Source organism: Grus americana, chromosome Z (assembly GCF_028858705.1).
Source record: "Grus americana isolate bGruAme1 chromosome Z, bGruAme1.mat, whole genome shotgun sequence".
NCBI classification, from domain to species: Eukaryota; Metazoa; Chordata; class Aves; order Gruiformes; family Gruidae; genus Grus; species Grus americana.
In genome coordinates this window covers 47,360,743-47,380,359 of record NC_072891.1, presented here as the reverse complement: position 1 = coordinate 47,380,359, position 19,617 = coordinate 47,360,743, and the positions used below count along the sequence as shown (strand labels likewise).

At 37.9% G+C, this 19,617-nt stretch overlaps 1 protein-coding gene across 5 annotated transcripts in view; it reads right to left on the bottom strand.

Moving 5' to 3' along the window:
* The window catches only part of LRRC2 (leucine rich repeat containing 2), a 71,376-nt gene that overhangs the window by 27,062 nt on the left and 24,697 nt on the right, over positions 1-19,617 (bottom strand). For all 5 annotated transcript variants that reach the window (XM_054809720.1, XM_054809716.1, XM_054809719.1 and 2 more), the window contains 2 exons: positions 12,764-12,920; positions 995-1,131 (listed from right to left, as the gene is read on the bottom strand). In XM_054809720.1, coding sequence (XP_054665695.1) covers positions 995-1,131; positions 12,764-12,920 — 294 coding nt within the window. The remainder of the gene's footprint in view (positions 1-994; positions 1,132-12,763; positions 12,921-19,617) is intronic.

The following is a 19,617-nucleotide window of genomic DNA, read 5'->3' as shown; positions in this document are numbered from 1 at the left end:
CATCTGCATTATGTGTGCTGTTGCTAGCATTTCTATGCAGTGTCCACTTAGACTGTGAAGCTAATGTTCACTCTTTGTTTCTGTCTCCTTCACATAATATTTAATAATTCTCTTTAGATAAACTACCTTACAATGAAAAGTCAGAGGGGAAAGTTAATTACTGTTTTCACTTCCTCAAAACAGAACATAAGCACGGCCAGACCAGATCTCACGTAAGTTTAATCCACTCCAACATTGCCTGTAAATTGCCAGTAACAGATGTTTAGAGAAAAAATAGGAATTGGTAAAGAAGAGCCGACACTTCTCCCTAAAGCTTCCCCCACTCATCCTCCAGGAATCAAGATATTAAGAACCTGAGAAATACAGATGACGTCTGAAACTGTGGTTAGGTACCAGCCAATGATTTCATTTCTCCATCAACAATAAGTCTCAGAGCAGCTGTGGCAGAGAGCAGTTATGCATCCAACACAAGAAACAATGTTGGTGCATGCCTGGGAGTCCTTTTCTCAGTCTTTATTATGTATTCATACCATGCCTCGCACTTAATATACCTTTTCAGACAGATATTTATGCTTATAGCAACATGCAGTTTTGTTTATGGAGCTCTCCATACTCTTTTTAAAGGAAAACAGACACTGGGAACAAACGAAGGTTAGTACGTGAATTTGGCTGTCAAGATGTACTTCACTTTCACAGAAAATAGCTATTTGCAGCCTTCTCCTTATCACTACTGGCCAAATCCCCTTTGGGATCATGTCCTCCTTCATATATCAGAATAAATACAAGCAAAATTTAGTCACTTGAAAACCAAAACAAAGAAGCTTGGTCCTGTTTACCCGCTGCTAAGGCATTTTCAGTGATATTACTACTAAAACATTATTGCTAAAAACTGCAAGGACTGTGATTTAATCTATTAAGAAAAGATTTTAAGACTGTGGTAAAATACCTATAAACCAAATTAAAAAGATGGAACAAACATAGTCTATTATCTTACTTCAAATGGGAGCTCTGTTATTTCCATATTTCCAGATAAATCCAGTTTTTCCAGATTCTCACAATCACCCAATTCTGGAGGGACTGACTTCAAATTATTGAAACTCACATTGAGCACTTTGAGGTTTTTTAAGCAGCCTGTGAGGGAAAGATAATGAAAATCAGCACATTAAAAAAAAAAAAATATTAAGTGAGAAAGTAAAAATAAAAAGCATACTCAGTTTAGCAAAGAAAAAAGCTCCGTAATGTGATGATGAGCAAGATTAATAGATATTTTCTGTAGTGGTCACTAACATTAGGCAGGGCAATAGTGCTGTGTTGCACTTGTATGGACTTCCCTTAATCAGCTAAGATTTTGGCGAGAATTTGAAAGGAGGCAGTAAGGACTTGCAAAGGTTTTGATTCTACCAGGGATGAGAGAACTATTGACCTCTGTTGAAACCAGAGAAGTTGGCCACTTTAGAAAACTTGCCTGCCTCTTAGTATTTTTTATGGAACATGTTTATTGGGAACAATCACTCCTACTAAACTTACTACGTCAAGAATTCTGTCTTTGATATCCAGCATTGCATACTTTTGATTATAAAAGATAATGGACATGTGCATTTGTTTCATTATTTTCTTTGTTCTAATTTATCATCCTTGTTGGCTTAATTTTAAGGCCCTTATAAAATTCTAGGCTACATTTAGTCATATTGTACGTTCTGTTTCTTCAATTTATAGCATTACATAATCTTCAGTAAAAATAGGTTTGGAAACATCATTGAAATGCAAAATGTATTACACTGAAAAAATGCAAATTATACTGTGACTTAGTCAAATGGGAAGAGCTAAGGAATTTGAATGTATCAAGTAGCAAAAGGATCCTTAAATACTATATAACAAAATGAGAACATTCTATGAACAGTTGTGCGTATGTTTTTTGTGTCACAAAATGCTTTCAGTTAGAAGGGACCTTCAAAGATCACCTAGTCCAAAGTCCTACCCAACCTGACTTTGAACATTGCCCATGATGAGGCATCCACAACTTCTCTAGGAGACCTGTTCCAGTGTCTCATCACCCTCACTGTAAAAAATTTCTTCCTTATGTCCAATCTAAACTTATCCTTTTCAGTTTAAAACCATTGTCCCTTGTCCCATCACTAGAGGCTCTTGTAAAAAGTCTTTCTCCGTCTTTCTCGTAAGCCTGCTTTATATATTGAAAGGCTGCAATTAGGTCTCCCCAGAGCCTTCTCTTCTCCAGGCTAAACAACTCCAACTCTCTCAGCCTGTCTTCACGGGAGACGTGCTCCAGCTCTCTGACCACAGCCCTCCTCTGGACCCATTCTAACAAGTCTACTTCCTTCTTGCGCTGGGGACCCCGGAGCTGGACACAGTACTCCAGGAGGAGTCTCACAAATGTGGAGTATAAGGGGAGAATACTTCCTTCGACCTGCTGACCACACTTCTTTTGATGCAACCCAGGATAAAGTCAGCTTTCTGGACTGCAAGTGCACATTGCCAGCTCATATCCAACTTCTCATCCACCAGTATCCCCAAGAAGTCCTTCCTTGTGGGTTTGCTCTCAATCCATTCATCCACCAGTCTGTATTTGTATTGGAAATTGCCCCAACTGAGATGCAGGATCTTGCACTTGGCCCTGTTGACTTTCATGAGGTTCACATGGACCCACTCCTCAAGCCTGTCCAGGTCCTCCTGGATGGCATCCCTTCCCTCAAGCATATCAACTATACCATTTACTTTGGTATCACCTGCAATATTCCCCTCTAATCCGTGATATTCCTGAGATATTCCCCTCTAACCAGTGATACAATACAGCATTCACGAAGAAAAGCGGCAGTAAAACTTAAATGCAATTAGAAATCAGGAGAGAAGAGCATCTTGTGTCAACGGGTTCTCAAAGCACACTATGTATTGGCAAACTGAGACAAGACATACACAAGATTCACAATTTTATATCAGTCTTCTATTTATAATCAAATTTTAAAAAATCATCTGGTGTTTCATGGGATTTGGGTGACACTGGAAAGAATCTCTCTACAGTACATCTCAAGTGCTCAGAACAGTGTCATAATAGTGAGCTTATCCTTAAGGCACTAACGCTTAGCTAAACTCCCTTCAAAGCAAAAGTTGTTTTAGAGCTGCTCGCCTTTTGTAATGTGTGGAAATCCTCACCAAAGGCCAGATTGTGCTTCCACAGAAAAGGACAGGGAAGAAACATAGGGAAATGACAGCACCATATTTTTTTCCCTGAGAGATTTCTGTTGGCAGAGGCAGCAGCATGTAGTTTGATGACCAATACTAGCAGCCACCAAATCACACAGCATTTTACATAAACCCCAGAGTCTCCTTTGGACACAATATTGTCTTCAAATGATGGCTGGACCACCCAAATCTTTCTCACAGGTGGCAGACAAGCCATATATGGTAAGAATTCCGTTATGTTAATCTCTACATGTTGCAACAGATAAAAATATAGAAGCTTCCACTCAGCTTCCTCCCAGTTTTTGCTCTGCCAGAAATAGAAACTGAGGTGGTATTTCAAAATTCAACTGTCCTTTTAGGAAGGTAACCTTGTCCTTCCTATTCACTGTGAAGTGCTGTTTTAGTTAAAATAGCAGAAGCAAAATTTTCTGAAAGACTAGAACTGGCATTGTTTTGGCAGTACATTACTGTCCCACAAGGGTCATTGGGGCTAATGCAAGAGACTAATAGAAGCAACTTAATGGTGTAAATGTGTGAACTGCCTTATTTCCAGACTTTTAAGCATGTAAAAGTAATAAAAGTTTAGCCTACCCATGATGAAGCTTCACCTGGTTTACTATCATGATGCAGACAAATGAAGGTATTAAATCACATGCTAAGCAGCATAAACATCAACTTACCAGCTCATTGCAACAAAATAATCACTGAAGCAGAAATGCCTTAAAATAAAACAACGAAGCAGAAAATTGCAAATTAATTCCTCATCCAATTAATCCCTCAGTGAAGAGGAGCAAATCCCATTGGAATGAAAAAGAAACTCGTTACTTATTAGCACTGGAATGTTTTCTCTTTCCTTTTAGAATTGGGATATTGTTCCAGGTTTGTCTGGAATGGAGTTAATTTTCTTCACAGCAGCCCATATGGTGCTATCTTTTGGATTTGTAACCAAACAGTGGTGATAACACAACGATGTTTTCGCTGTTGCTGAACAGTGCTTACACAGCACAAAGGCCTTCTCCTGTTTCTCGCTCTGCTGTCCCAGTGAGACAGCTAGGGGTGGGTAAGAGGCTGGGAAGGGACAGGGACAAGACACTGGACCCAAATTGACCAAAGGAATATACTGTAGCATACAACGTCACCTTCAGTAGTAAAAGCTGAGGTCTGGGAAGGAATGCGGGGGCAGTTTTCCAAGGTGGTTATGGCTCAGGGACTGGCTGGGCATAGGTCAGCTGATGGTGAGTGATTGCTTTTGCATCACTTCTTTGTTTGCTTGTTTATTTTTCCTCACTTATTAAACTGCCTTCTTCCTGACGCAGGAAGCAGTTTTCTCACTTTTGCCCTTCGATTTCTCTCCCCATCCTGGTGTGGGAGCCTGAACAAGCAGCTGCGGGGGGCTGAGCAAGCAGCGTCAGGCATAGCTGCCTACGAGTTGTTAACCCACAACAGGTGTATTTGCTAACTTTCCAGCCACTGAAATTTCTACCTCTCAGTTCCGTTAGTAGCTGGAGAATTAATGTAAGCAAGGCATCTAGTGTCACCAAAATCCTAGTTATCCTCTTGTCTAACTCTGCTCAGATCATGCATCTCTAGTGCATAACTAGGAGACATGGGGCAGAACTGCTTACCAAAAAAAATCATAAAAATTTAACAGTGTTTCTGGGCAGAGTGATGGACACAAGAACAGCTTCCCTTTCTGACTTTCCTGCCTTCTGAAACCATGGTTTTTCAAGATTTTTTCTTCTTTCATGGTTTTTAACATGTATGTCAATGTTCCTAATATGGTTTCTCCCAGCTTGCAGGTATGAGAAACCAAGGAAGTAGAAGACGCATCACATTATTTCTTGTCATAGATAATCTCTCTCTAATCTGACAGAAGCGCAATACAGAATCTACAGACAATTGCCAGTAATTGCTGTGGCTAAGATTATGAAAATTACTGGGAAAAAAACATGAGTCTTACAACTGAATTTAATTCTGATGAACTCAGGACAAGAGAGATGAGCGGGATACACTTCACTGAGACCTGGCTGCCGGGAGCAATCTCTTGCATGCTGTGTAACGGCTGTTTTTTCACCTCTGGGCTCTCTAGTGGATTAAGTTATGCCACCTGACAGCTGAGCAGGAGTCAAGCATTAACCCAACCATAAGACATACATAGGACTTGCCAGGACCTCCTGGATAAAACCCTTACACCGCCACTTCACGTAATCCCTTTTTTTTTTTTTTATTTATCACATTCCGTCATAAAAGTCGTGTTTTTTTTTTTTAAATTCACTGCTCTTATGGAAAAACCAAGTTACAGTTTCATCCCTTTCATGATTTGGAATGGTCTGCGGATTGCCAGTCTGAATTTATTCATATAAGTTTAATAACCATTAATTATTTTGACAATTTTATCTTTAAATAGCTCTTTTCCTTCCCTGTTGTTTACTTCTCTGATGTTTTCATAGGTAGCAGACATATCAGAATTTATCAGACCAGCCTGATTAAGCCAATTCTTCTAATCTCCTCTCACAAAATAAGAATTCCCCTCCTCAAAAGGTCCGAACTAGACTTCTTTTGCATCTGTTTCCATATGAAATAACTTTTCTTGAATCTGGTGACCACAGTTTTATGTATGTATCGTACTGGATTGTCCTTCTGGTACTGGATTGTCATTCTGTGACTGTTAGATTAGGAATTTCGTTTCTTCAATTGTTTGTGTTTAATGATCTCATGACTTGCTGCACAAATTATTAGCACCTGAGTACATGACCTTGAAATCCTCAATCTTTAATTTAATCTCTCTACTTTTTTAGAAGCCCATCTGCTCATCCAGCTCTTCATATTTCTTCCTGTCTATGCAGTGACAATAACACTCAAACCGTGACAGCAGAAAATTTCAGTAGCCCAGTTCCTCAAAATAATTAAGTAAACTCAGGACTGATCCTTGAGAAACTCCACAAGTGATCTTCCTCCTGACCGATAGCTTCTCTTTCCAAACAAATGCCTTGATGCCTCTGCTTTAGCAAGTCCTTTGCTCATTTTTACAATTGTTGCATCAAAGTCCATTTTCTTAGATTCAAACATTCTTTTTCCATAGTTGACTGTATCAAATACTTTATGGGATGCCATATAGACAAGATCTACTACTTGAAGCTCAATCATCTTCTCAAAAGAAAGACAGAAACCAAATGAGTTGGCCACAACTTGCTTTTCCTTTATAAATTTTTAATTTCAACCTAGCTTCCATTCAGTCTCTAATTACTCCTTTCTCTAAAAAACTGTTTAAAATTCTTACAAGACACAATCTACACAGGGACAGAGTTAGGTTATATAAGTTGCCTGAATGGTAATCCAGTTATAGACTGAGATCTTTTCCTTTCTTAGACAAAAGGAGTAAGACTGTCACTCTCCTTTTCCCCTAGATCTGTTAAACAAGGCTGCTTGGCTATTTTTGCCACAGAAAGAGTACAAATATATGATTATAAGACTACATTTGTGGCAATTCAAGATTACCAAGTCCAGGTATCTTGGCTGAAGGAATGCAAAATTGGGGAGCAATGAATCCCTAAATAACCTTCAAACACCATAGGCATTGTCAGTAAGATTCCAGCCACCCTCACCGACATTTGGAGTTTATTGCAATAGCAGCTGGGGGGCTGGGGAGTGAGAGGGGTGGTAAGGCAGTATGAACAACTTTCACTACCCTGTAATCTGTATTTAGGGGATTATTTATACCTTATTAGTGCAGAAGTTCTCCACTGTCTCAGGTATGGTGCCCAGCCACCACCGGGCTTAATGAGGATGCAATAGAGACATTGAAGCAGCCTTAGGAGGGGCAGAGGCTGTGACACCCCCTTCACAGCTGCACAAATGTAGAGCAGGATTTGACCGCCACACCAGCCATCTATACATTCAAATAATGCTCAAGCACAACTTCTCAATTAAAAGTAGTAATAATAAAATTGTGGCTGCTACAACACTGATGTTAACTATGCTTAATGGCACTGAATTTTCAGTTCTATAAAAAAAATGCAAATTAGGGAGTTAAACAGCTAACATCTCTGTGTTTTCCAGGGAGAGGCAGTAAAAGCAGTAATGAAATCCATGGCTTCCCTGGCAGTTTCACAATTAAGAATATTTTATTTTTAAGTGGGACCTTTAATGCCATAGTCGTTGCCTAAGATAGCATTTATTCCCAGTTTAAATTTTTAATTCATTATTTAAAAAAATTAAACCAGTAATTAAACTTTATAATTTCTGATGGGCAATGCAGCATAGTAGTAATGGTATGCAACTTCACCATTTAGACAAGCCCACATTAGTGCTCCTAACAAGGTGTCGGAGAGAAAATACAGATGAGGCTACAGAGAGCCTTTATTATCTAAGGATCCCATTCAATGCAAAGGCAGATACAACTTGTATAAACTGGAGCAAAATGCAGAGCAAATTTTTGCATTGATCTGCAATGATCCGATAGCAGCTTCCTATGGCACAAGACAAATAGTCTCCTATTTCCAATCTTCTCTGCTGAATCAGTGACATTGCCTTTGATTTATCTGAAAGGAGATATTGATGTTCAAGCTTACAGGTAACAGTTAAAACATCAATTTTTAAAAAAACTTTTTTTTTTTTTTTTTACTTCTGCTCAAAGACTCCAAGCAAAGGAGGGATGAAGACTTCCTGAACTCCTTCCACATAACAAAGTTGAAAAACCTTTTTTTTTGCCACTAGGGCTTATAAAAGCTGTAGCACAGTACCAGGCTGACCCTGGCCTAGTAAAATTTCATTCTTTAACCAACCTTCATGTGTTCAATTGAAAAATTTTAAACATGATGAGAGAAATTGCAAGTGACTACTACAAACAAAAAGTAAAAAGGATAAAACTGGGGATCTTGTTCTGTGGTCAGAAGAGTATTATTACAATGGGGGGGGTGTTTTCTTATAGCAAAACATGAAGAAATTCTTGTGGGCTGAATGGTAGAGAGACATACTTTTGGAGAAAAAAATGTAGGGTGAGGGTCTACTGAAAGGGCTGAAAAGGAAATTAATGAAAACAAAAATGCAATGAGCTGAAGATATTTTGGTAGATCAGAAATTCTATAGAAAAATAAGTTACTTCCTTTTTTCATGGGAGCAGATAAGCTGAAACATGGACTCTGATCTCCCTGGGAATCCCCAAGAAAGAGTGTGTCTCCCATGAGCAAAGTAAAACAAGCTCAGTCTCCAGGTCAAAAACACTTTCTGAGCATCAGAAATAAACATGGAGTAGGCTTTGGGAAGGGTAGAACAATACATTTTGATCACCTTGGAAACCGAAAAAGCTTCTTGGATAAAACTTTTCCATCATAACCTGAATGGTATGCACAGCCTTCAACATTCCCACTGTGACCCAAGTGAAGACTGAGAAATAAATACTAATCTTCTCTAATACCAATCTTCTCTGTGTAGAAGTATATTTGTGTTAGATTTTAGTACAATACTCCCATTTTTGATAGCTTAAGCAGATGAATAAAAAAGATTATTTCCTCTTTAGTTGGTCCAATAAAAAGTACAGTTTTGCACTTTTGTGATGCACTAACCAAGGGTTAAATTTTGAGGAGCTTACCAGCTCTTCCAGTACGAGCAAGCCATCATTTGAGCAGCTAGCCTTAAACCAACTGGCATACTCCTAAAAACCATCAACTTGCAACAGATGTGTTTAATACTTCCTTTTCCAATGGGGAATATAAACAAAATTTTCCGCAGTTGTATACAAGACTGAGCTGTTGGACAGATAATATTCAATATTCAATAAATGGCAAGGGTAAGAAAGAGATGAGTCTGCAACTCCTCAGAACTAGACTGCATTTAAGCTGAGAATATGTATTTTCTTCTTGGAAACTCGCACATCAGCACACTCGGAATCTTATTAATAGAATAAGCTATTTTAGGTATCTAGAAGTCATTTAAAACTGTATTACTTATAGTTTTCCCCTCTGAGTTCTCGGAAATTGGATTAATGGTATGCACAAATGAAATTTTATACTGTGAGGTAGGGAGGAGACCGAAAAACTCCCTGTGATTTCTTATTAAAATATGTCTCAAAAGCACAGTTATTTTGCCCTTTTAAATATTTGGCATATCAAAAATGTGAGAGAACATAATGAGGTACAAAGATTTTACTAACAGCTCTTTGAGATGTTTCATGAATAATTTGTGGGACAAAAACTCCTGATACAGCCTCACTATCCCATCCCAGCACAAAAGCTTTGGAATCACATGAAAATGCAGTTCATAACTTTCTACATGAATATGGGAATATATTCTATTGGATATTTTCAATTATAGCAATTACTAACGTACTGGCACTAACTGATATACAGCGACTGCACTGCAGCCATGCAATCCGAGCCAGAACTGCAAACTCATCCAGAAGCCGTTGCCAAAGAAAATCCCCTGGCTACACTCCTGCTTATTTTTTCTGCTGTTCCTGGGAAAACCAGACCTGACAACTTTGAGACAGACAGCAAATCCATTTTACAGTTTTCTCCATTTTTGTTTACTCGCTTCCCATGAAAACACTTGCTATTCCACAAAAAGAATCAAATCAAAAGTATTCTCATCTGTCTTCTGATCCAATTTTGATCTGTTCAAGTGATTATAGCTAAGAGTGTGATTTGAAATATCTGAGAACGGATTTGTCTTTCTTCTCTCTGATTCAGAGTAGAGCATTCCCTTCCAAATCAGGTAAAACAGGAACACAAACTCCAGTTCCTGCAGATATTTTAGTCCAGAGACTGCTATTGTAGCAATACTTTTTTTCACTGAAAATATTATCAACTACTGTTCTCTCACACCTTTAAATCCCTCTTGTGAGAATCAAAAGTAGTCCAAACATGGCTCACCAGTTTAGCTTCTGCTGGATGATTTGTTGGTCTAAACTTGGCTTCAATTCTGTCTGAAGATTAAAGACTCAACAGCATACGTGTCACTGCCAACTTCAACCATCTGTCATTACTCTCAAGTATGTTTTAGCTGTGATATTTACCTATTTGCTGCTGTTTTGTAAACAGAACACAAAATGGTGAATACTTTAGCACTTAACCTTTCCAGAGACCTTACCTTCTGATTTAGCACCCAGTCCTCACTCCATGTTTAGATAGAGCTCCCAAACCAAAGCCACATCAATTATTTTCACTGTGATAATTTAGCAGATAGATGACTAAAGTATGAAAGGTTTCATTTTGAAGCAGCATCCAAAAACTTCTGAATATCCAAGACCTTTCATAATAATATCTTATTAAAATAATGAGCATTTCCAATACATATTAGTCGCTAAGTCTGCATGCATATATAGTACGTGAAATAAAAGTATAGCTATTTACAAGCATACTACTTTACATGTCAACAAAGAGAGCATTATACAAATTGAGATGAAAAATTCTCTGTAATTTTTGTCATAACAACAAGGGAAGGTCCATTGCATTACTAATAGGTGGTCTGTCAACACAGGACATTCACTAAGACTGAAAACCATTGGGCGGTTTTGCCAGCAAAGTACTGAACAGTTCAGTTACACAGTCCTGGAGTGGCTTTCTTGTATTATTTCTTTTTAAACTACATTGGTGAATCTGTGTCTTTGGATCGGCTAGAGTTGCTGCTGTGATGTAGACTTATTGTATAAATAGCATCTATGGCTAACCAAATTTGTTAATTTGGTTATGCAGTGCCTCAAAAAGAAAGGTTCAAATCCAGGTTTCTCCAGATGAGTAGTTAGTACAGTCATGCCCACTCTCATTTAATGAATCTTGAAAAAAAAATTCCGAACAAGAGTTCACTGTTAAAAGGAGGATGGTGAGTGCTATAACATTGTGTCTGAGTCAGGAACTACAACAAAGTTCTCTAATATTCACTGGCCCTTCCAGTCAAACATTTACATAAAAAGGCAGCAACAAAAACACTGAAAGAAAGCAAGCAACACCTTGGGTATTAGCTAGAGGGATGAGCATATTGGAGGGAAAGTGAATGAATGGGAATAAAATGAAAGCTACTGATGAGCAGAAATCACATCCTTTAAATGCAATTGAAAGAACAGTGATTGCTACTAGAAGCATTTGAAACTTTCTTCCTTGTTTCCCAAGAGACGTCTGATATGGCCTCTACATTACCCTCTACAGAGAATTGGTCATGATAGAATGACCTGGTTTTGTGCCTTTATTCTGGAAACAGACTTTATTAGCATTCATAGTCACTTTTTTGGGGATCATTTTTATTAATGATGCACAATATTACAGGAAGAAAAAAAAAAACTTTCTCAGCCTTTACCTGCACCAATTGTTAAGCAGCAACCCCTTAAAACCTTATGTTTAATGGTTTAGAGTAGCCTCTGGAAAGGAATTAGGTTCTTTCCCCTTTCTTCCACACCACCTGGTAGAAGTTATTTGTCCATTAAACTGACTGACCCATCTGAGTTCCACAGTCAAAGTGCTGACAAAACAGTTAGTGGTTATTTTATGTCCATTATCTCCTGCTTGTGTCTTGTTTATGATTTGTTACTGTATTAAGCTGCCAGGTTGAAACTATAAAATATATCTCGGTGTCAGTGGGAAATTTTCTGTGTAAAATATAATGTTAGTAAATAAATCAAAAGCATTAGCATTACTCTACTAATAGAGTAGAAAAAAGTAGAAAAGGGTAGAAAAGTCTAGCACTGAATCCTGTGTTTCAGGATGCTCTCTCTCTTCCTGTTTTTCTTAGTTAAACCTATGGTAACTACAGAAGTGGAGGTTTCAGCCTTTATCTTTTATTTGAAAGTTGTTAGCTCTTAGCATACATAAGGAATATCATAAGTCATGGGGAAAGCTTAGGACTACTGCATTTAAAAACAAAGACTGAGGTATTAGTACAACCTGGTTGCATGGACTAGATTATGGGGGCCTCATAGTGGACCCAGTTTCTTCAGCTCCCAAAGATACCACCAGTTAAAGCAATTCTCTTCCTTGTAAGAGCAGTAAACCCCTCTCAGACCATTACAGTCTTTTGAACAAGCTTTTTATAAGATCAGAAAACACAGGAGACCCAAACACTAAAATTCTTGTTATTTTGTAGCTTAAAATAGCAAAGGCCAAACCATGTAAACATTAAGAATTTGTTTCTCTTGAAAGCCTGATGTCATGTTGGATACACCACTTTATTAAATGGGGATCGTTACTGAACTCATTATAAAATTCAAAGGACAGATTTTATGCAACATTATATTTTTGATTCCTTTTTGCCTCAGTCTTGTGTTTCAATTCATCTTGTTTGAGCCTTACAATTCTGTAACACTTCTATTTTTCTTAACCTATAAGGAACATAAAACACAACCTGTTCTCAAGAAGAACTCTCCATCTACTCGAATACAAGCAATAAATGCCTTGTAGCCAGATAACAAAAATGTGTCAGTTTTTTCCCATGTTTGAGCCATACTACACACATGGTACTGCATATAATTCGGCGAGTATAATTACAGCCAGAGAGCTCTATATATACAGGGGACTGCTCACTGGAAACAAGTTAAATGCCATAAGTATAAATAGCTGAATATCTTGAACCAACTTACCAATTTCCACTGGGAGACAGCTGATTTGATTTTTTGATAACTCCAGTACTCTCAGATCTTGAAATAATGCAATGTAGGTTGGAATGGTTTGTATCAACGTATTGTTCACGTGCCATTCTTTCAGATAGATCTGTTCTTTCAGAGAATCTGGGAATTCCTGTAAATGAAATAAGAACAGGTAAATAGAAAGCATCAAGTTAGAATTTCATTCTACCATGTTTCTAAATACAGGCAGAAAAATTCCACAGCCAAACCTCAACACTTTGCCTTAATTATCTTGATGTAGAACAGCAGTTTGCCAAATCCTCATAGGAGCTGTTTGCTTTTGAAGAGTACTGCAGCTGTCTGTCACCACATATTCATTTTTTAACTGCTAATGCAATCATTTTGCTCTAAAACTGAAACCTATCTGAAGCACTCAACCTGTTTGGTGTCTCCCATATCACCTCCTTTTTCCAGCTGGAGCATTTTTTAAAAACACATTTCAGTGCTTTAATTCACACAACAAGATGCAGTAAAATGCAACACAGAATAGAAGAGTAGGTGAATGGAGAATATCTAAATAGTGTTTGCCAAAAAAAAAAAAAAAGTGTGACTATGTTGTCAGTATCTGCCAATGTTTCAAAATTTGTTTGCCAAGCTGGAACACAGTCCAAGGAACAGAAATATTCCAGATAGGACACACACATATCACATTTCGAAAGTCTTTTTTCAAATAAGTAACTTAAATTCCTAAGTTATTTCAGCAATGTTTGAAAATTTTTACTGAATTTCTTTGTGAAGAATAAAATTACTCAATTTTTAAATCAGTCCATAATTGCAATTAATTCTTGTTTTAGTCATGCAGAATATTTTTCTTTAAGAATTCTAGTATTGTGCCAAATACACAGCAAATAAATTTCCTTCTGAGTAATTTTCAGACTGTTCTATTTGTCCAAAATCTCCAATGAATAAGTTACTGAAACTAAAAGTTTTAAAGCCTTTAATTCTTACAGAATTGATTTAGTTAATCAGTATTCAGTTCAGATGTACACATCTTTCTATGAATTATGTCATCAAATTCCTTGAACTTGAAATAGACAAAAATCAATTCATAAAGTTGAAGGTCAGATCATTTAAACTCCACTTTCTAAAGCACCACATAATTTACCAGTGTGTCCTGGTTTTTACATCACTGTGCATTGGTAACATCTGGAATAAATAATCTGGATGAGGTGCTACCACTAACTTTGCTCCATAAAAAGAGATGTAAGATTTTCAGCCTTTAATTCCTTTATAACTTCCAAATTTCTTTCCTGTGCATGAAGAATACGACACAGTAGGAATTACAGTTTCTTAGACAGAGGACATTGCCCACGTCTTTTCTTCTTCTAGGTTTCATAGATTTCACCAAGACATTAACAAGACTGATGCATTTTAACCATTTTTTATTAATTCCAAACTTCTGAACTAGGAACAGTGCTGCTTAACTTCTAGCTAAATTAAAACATCTAGTCATAAATAAAGATAAAAACTGTTGATCATAAGCTGCTCTTTGGTTGTTGCTGCCTCTGATTTCAGTTCTTTTCAGATCTACACATGCAGACACTTAGCCGATATACGTAGTTCTGCCTTGCTACCTGCCCTTCCATATTTGATATGGATCATTTCATTTCTTGCTTCATTTTCCCACTAGGTGTATATTGCATTGTGATCCATCTTCTATATTTGTCAGTTTATGGCAGTTAAAAAATAAAATGCTTGAAATGCCTCAGGGCTGGTAATGAGAAATCTCTCCAACTTTCTGGAGGGGGTTTCCACTCCTCCACCTTCAGTGCTGCACATTTTTCTGCAGCAAAATAAAAGAATAAATACAGCAAATTCAATTAGAATTGTCTTTCCCACCTGTATAGAATTGAAAATGCAGCACATCATAGTGGATAGCATTTAGCTGGAGTGTCATAGATGCCAATGTAGGGAAAAACCCTGATTCACAGGGAAAGCAGATGCAGAATAGTCGTAACGGAAGGAAAAAGATGTCTTGGTAACAGGTACCATTTGCCACTCTATTTCTCCACAGTCCAGGTCTGTCTTTGTCTTTCTACTGACCAACCAATTTTTTGCACTGCGTTTTCACAGCAGACCATCTCAAGCTCCTTACTGGTGGATACAGCAGGGAGCAACGGGGAACGCTTGCCCCTGTGAAGCCAAAAGCCTTGCTGTGCTCCCAGACTGAAGGGGGTATCCCACAAACTTCCCCTTGACACACTGAAAACAGTGCAGCACACAAAGCATTCTCTCAAATTACGATCAAATTCCTTCATAATGTTAGAAAAATTAAGCAAAAAAAAAAAAAAATCTTTCTTATTAACATAAAAATGATTTTTTATAATCTTAACTTTTGTATTAAGGGCAGTTTAAAGCACCAAGATAGCCTTATGCGGCAACTGAAATAAATTCAAACATGACTTCAAAAGAATGGAAGGAGGTTCCATTCTTTTACCCATTGTCTTGACTTGCTTTTCTTTCTTGCGATTATTTCTTTATATCTTATAATCATATTTACAATTTGCAAATGTAGGTTTACAAATACTTTGCTATAATGTGCTTTTTTAGCATTCTCCATCTTACAGTACATTTTATTTGTGTTGCTGAAGCATAAATTGATGTGATATTTTACTTCATTTACAAACTAGATAGGGATGGGAACTGAAATTTGCACAAGCTTTACGTTTGCTTTACTCTCTGATTCCCTTGTGTTCTTTTGTAATCTTCTACTGCCACACTAAAGCTGGCAGCCTGCTGATAAATTGCTCCATGAAGACTGACACTTGGAGGATAGCCAGTCTTTTGCCTTTAACAGCAAAACAATACCTCAAACTCCTTTGATTTTGGGGAGGGAAAAAAAGAAAAAAGGTTTTAAAAGGGAATAAATAGCAAACCTACAACCACTGTTGATTATACTAATTCTAATTAGGAGAGAATTTACCTGCTAGACATAAGCCTGAACTAAAACCGTGATCAAAGCTCTGAGGAGTTTCAATTCTGTTTCTTTTCCAGCTCTGTAGCTTTATCTGTTATGAGCCAAACCAAAACCATGGATCCAGGTCTCCCTCATATTTGAGAAAGTGTGGAGCTGCTTCCAAAACCAGTATGTCTCAGGGCTACCTGTACTTCCTGACTGGGTCAGGAATTCTATACTACTTTTTTTTTTTTTTTTTGGGGGGGGGGAGCGGGGCAAGGGGGAGGAGGGGGCCTGTGGAAATCTCTGGAAGTTAAATTAAGCACAAGAGAGATTTTCTCTGTTCATTCAATGCAGCAATTCTACTTGACCCTTTGTGGCAAATAAACACCTCACTGTCACTAACAGCTGGGAATAATAAATAGAAGTTCTCTGTTCTCTGAAAATACACAGTATGTTAGATGATAAAGCTAGGAGAATAAATACAAATGTACTAATTAATTTGCTGCCTTTTTCTGTGAAGAAATGATATGCAAGAAGGTCATGATTTACAAGTGAAGAGTTTTACCATCACTCATTCATTTACTTGTGCACATTTGGCGTTAAAGTAGATATGCATTAGATCCTCTGCTTAGGCAAAGCACCACAGCCAAGAACAGTCCTACTCTGTATTTGAGTGAACATCGTCACATTTCCTTTGCCAATATTGATAATAAAAATTCAAAAATTTGCTTTTCCTGAATATTTTCTGAAAATCATTTAAAATTTGCTGATCCACCAGAGAATAAGTATTCATTAGTTAGGAGCAGAGAGTCAACACTCAGAGGGGGAAAACAGAGATAAAGTGAATTCATTGAAAAAATCATATGAATATTCATGGCATTATTTTGCCACAGTATTCATTCTGCTCTAACAGCAGTGCTATTTCTCTGAAGAACTCATTTAATTCAGTAGATACATGTTTACATGTACAAAGGTTCTCAGTTAAGTGTTTCATCAACTCTCCATCATTCTCTCCTAGGTAACTGATTCACTCACAATTCAAGAATCCAGAGACCTTATACAGCTCCTTTTCATGGTGGGTTTTCCTGCAAAACTCTCAGACAAATAAAAAGTTTTTCTGAAACATTCCTTGGGAACCTCAAATTACTTGTGGCACAGTACACCATTCTCATGCTGACAAGTCCCAAGGGTTTTGCAAACACAGGAGGATTTAGGAGACTCACTGCTGAGGCAATACAACTGGATTCTGCCCGTTTTTATAAAAAGAGGAGAAAAGCCTGTCTGATTTCATTCACAACATCAGATTATGAGACTAGCCCATTGGTTATTATACGCCCTTTTCTTTCCTAAATACAAATATTAATTCATTACTGTTTCCAGCCGGCAGAAATGCACCACACAGGGATGTAGACACTTGAGTCATGAACGTTTGGTTGGTGTGTGAAAGAGGAGGCAAGGGCCACTGAAGCTTAAGGATGTTGTCACACAGCCTCTTCCAGGCAGAGCTCTGACAGACATAGGTAACACTATCTCAGCACTGCACGTAACAACCACTGTCCACAGCCAGAAGCTAACCACCCTGGGCAGATGTGGCCAAACCATTACCCAAGTTAGAGGAGGATTTTCAGCTTCAGAGGGATTCACTGAGTATGCGTTCTTCAAGCGTAAAGGCTTGATACTAATCCTACTTACAACGTTGTAGCTCAGAAGATTCCTATTACATTAGTGTGACCCCGTTGTTAGAAAACCATTGTGACTTGAGATGTCTAGAGGCTCAAGCTGCATGTCTCAAAAAATTAGCCTAAAAGTGAGCATTAACTAGGAAGAATTAATGATGCACAAGGAATTATGGATCTGCATAAAGAGAATACAATTCCTCAGAATTCATATACTGTAAAATCAAGCCCTACACTCTTTAGCTAATACTCTGTGCCTATTTGTCTAACCTGATAATCATTGCACAAGCTTTATCTTTCCTCAGATATGTTAAAATAATTACTTCACAAGTACAAGGAACGGTGGGTCTCCACCTAATGAAAATACATTATCATTTCAAAGACATTTGAGAGGTGGGGAAAAAAGTGGCACAGAGGTCCCGAAGGAAGGAATTCCTATTAGGAATTCAAAATGTGTGATCTACTCTGATTTTCTCCCTTACAAAGGTTCTCTGAAGGAGATACGAGATGATTTTCAAAAGAGCACTGTCGAGGTGGTTTTCAAAATAATTGTCCAAGCTATCTGAGTATATGATGGGGTGTTTTACAAAACCCATTTTTAACCTCATACTCAACAATGCAGAATCAGTGGGCCAGATTCACTGTTACGCTGTAGGGGTATGGAGCATGAGACAGTAGCATCTTTGTAACATGTCTGCATTTTTACCATCTAGACATCCTGGGCACTGATTAGTGCTCAGCACGAGCTACCATTCTAATGGACTGCAACATTTCAAATAACATTAGCTGATTTGTGGACTCAGCTCATTTGCTGCTGAAGTTTCCAGTGAGAGCCTTTACATTGAGACCTATGGGAAGGATGTGGTAAAGCTACTTGCTTTGATCTTGAAAAATCCCTATGCTGGGGATTACTCCTCTGTGAGACTTAGCTTCACAGCGTCCAGAAAGAGAACGGGTACGGCCCAGAAGCAAGCCTAGTTCTCAAAATTAAATCTGTAAGTCATACCAGCAACCTACTCAGATTTAGCTATCAACTGTCTAGAGGATGTATTACTGTTTCGTTGATGAGAGGAAAGGGGAAACATAATAGAAATACTTATCATCTAAAAGCAAGTGAGATACAGGATTCAGCGGTTAGTTCCCAAATGGACACTTCACAGGGCTGTGCTATTTGCTGCTGCCAAGCGGTAAGTGGCCAGCCAACAGCAAACCAAGCTGGTTATGTGCCTGTAAAACCGCACAGGCAATCCCAGCTCTGACTTCTCCTAGTGTCTAAGCGTTTAATCTTCCAAACTCTCAACTCATAGCTGTATTTGTGTGCAAAATACATTACAAAAACTAAACCACAGATGATATCACAGCTCCCAGCTACATGACATACAGGCTTCTCTGAGAAAACTGTCACATATCCACAGATCTTTCACATGCAAATTGCCAGCCTGCGCAGCTTTGGTTGTATAGTCTGCAAATTCATTTTGCCTAAGTGCACTTTTTTGTGAGAGAGTAATAGGGGAAAAGAGTGTCATGTCTGATTCTGTCTCTGGTTTACAAGCAGCATTTGAGATTAAAAACAGCAAAATAAGTGGTATGATTTGTATAACTGATATAATTTTTACAAAATTTCTGCAATAAGGGGAAATACACTTCTTTCAGAACTCTGTCAAGTTGATTTTCACATTTTTAAAATAATTTTCAGCTGTTAGAGACTGGCAATGGTCTTTGATTTTGAATTGGTCTTCTCTAAACAAAGCGGCTTTGATTTTATCGTTGTCTACAGACACCCGAACTATGTCACCGTATCTTGTTGAGACAGGAAGCCCACTTTAACCAGGCTAGAGCTGGGCAATGAGGCACAGAGGTTGTGTGATATGGCCACAGCGTGCATATAATGTGGTGACAGAAGCAAAGCGCATGGTGATTAGGAGCATACGGCTCAAGGTGGCATAATGTACATAACAGTACACTGATATCTCTTAAATGTCATCTTTCGGTATGTCAAATTGAAATTAAATGCTCTCGAAAACACAGCAAATTATGTATGTTTGATTTTGCCTCCTAATGTAAAGCCTTGTTTATGATGACAAAGCAAAATGTTAACTCTTTGGCAAAAGAGGATAAGCAATAGGAAAGTTTAGTTATGCAGCTCTCTGCTCCCTGATGCACTGAAAATATTTGCAGTTGCTACTATATCAGTGTCTAAGGAGATATAATAGCTCTTTTTTTTCCTCCTAACC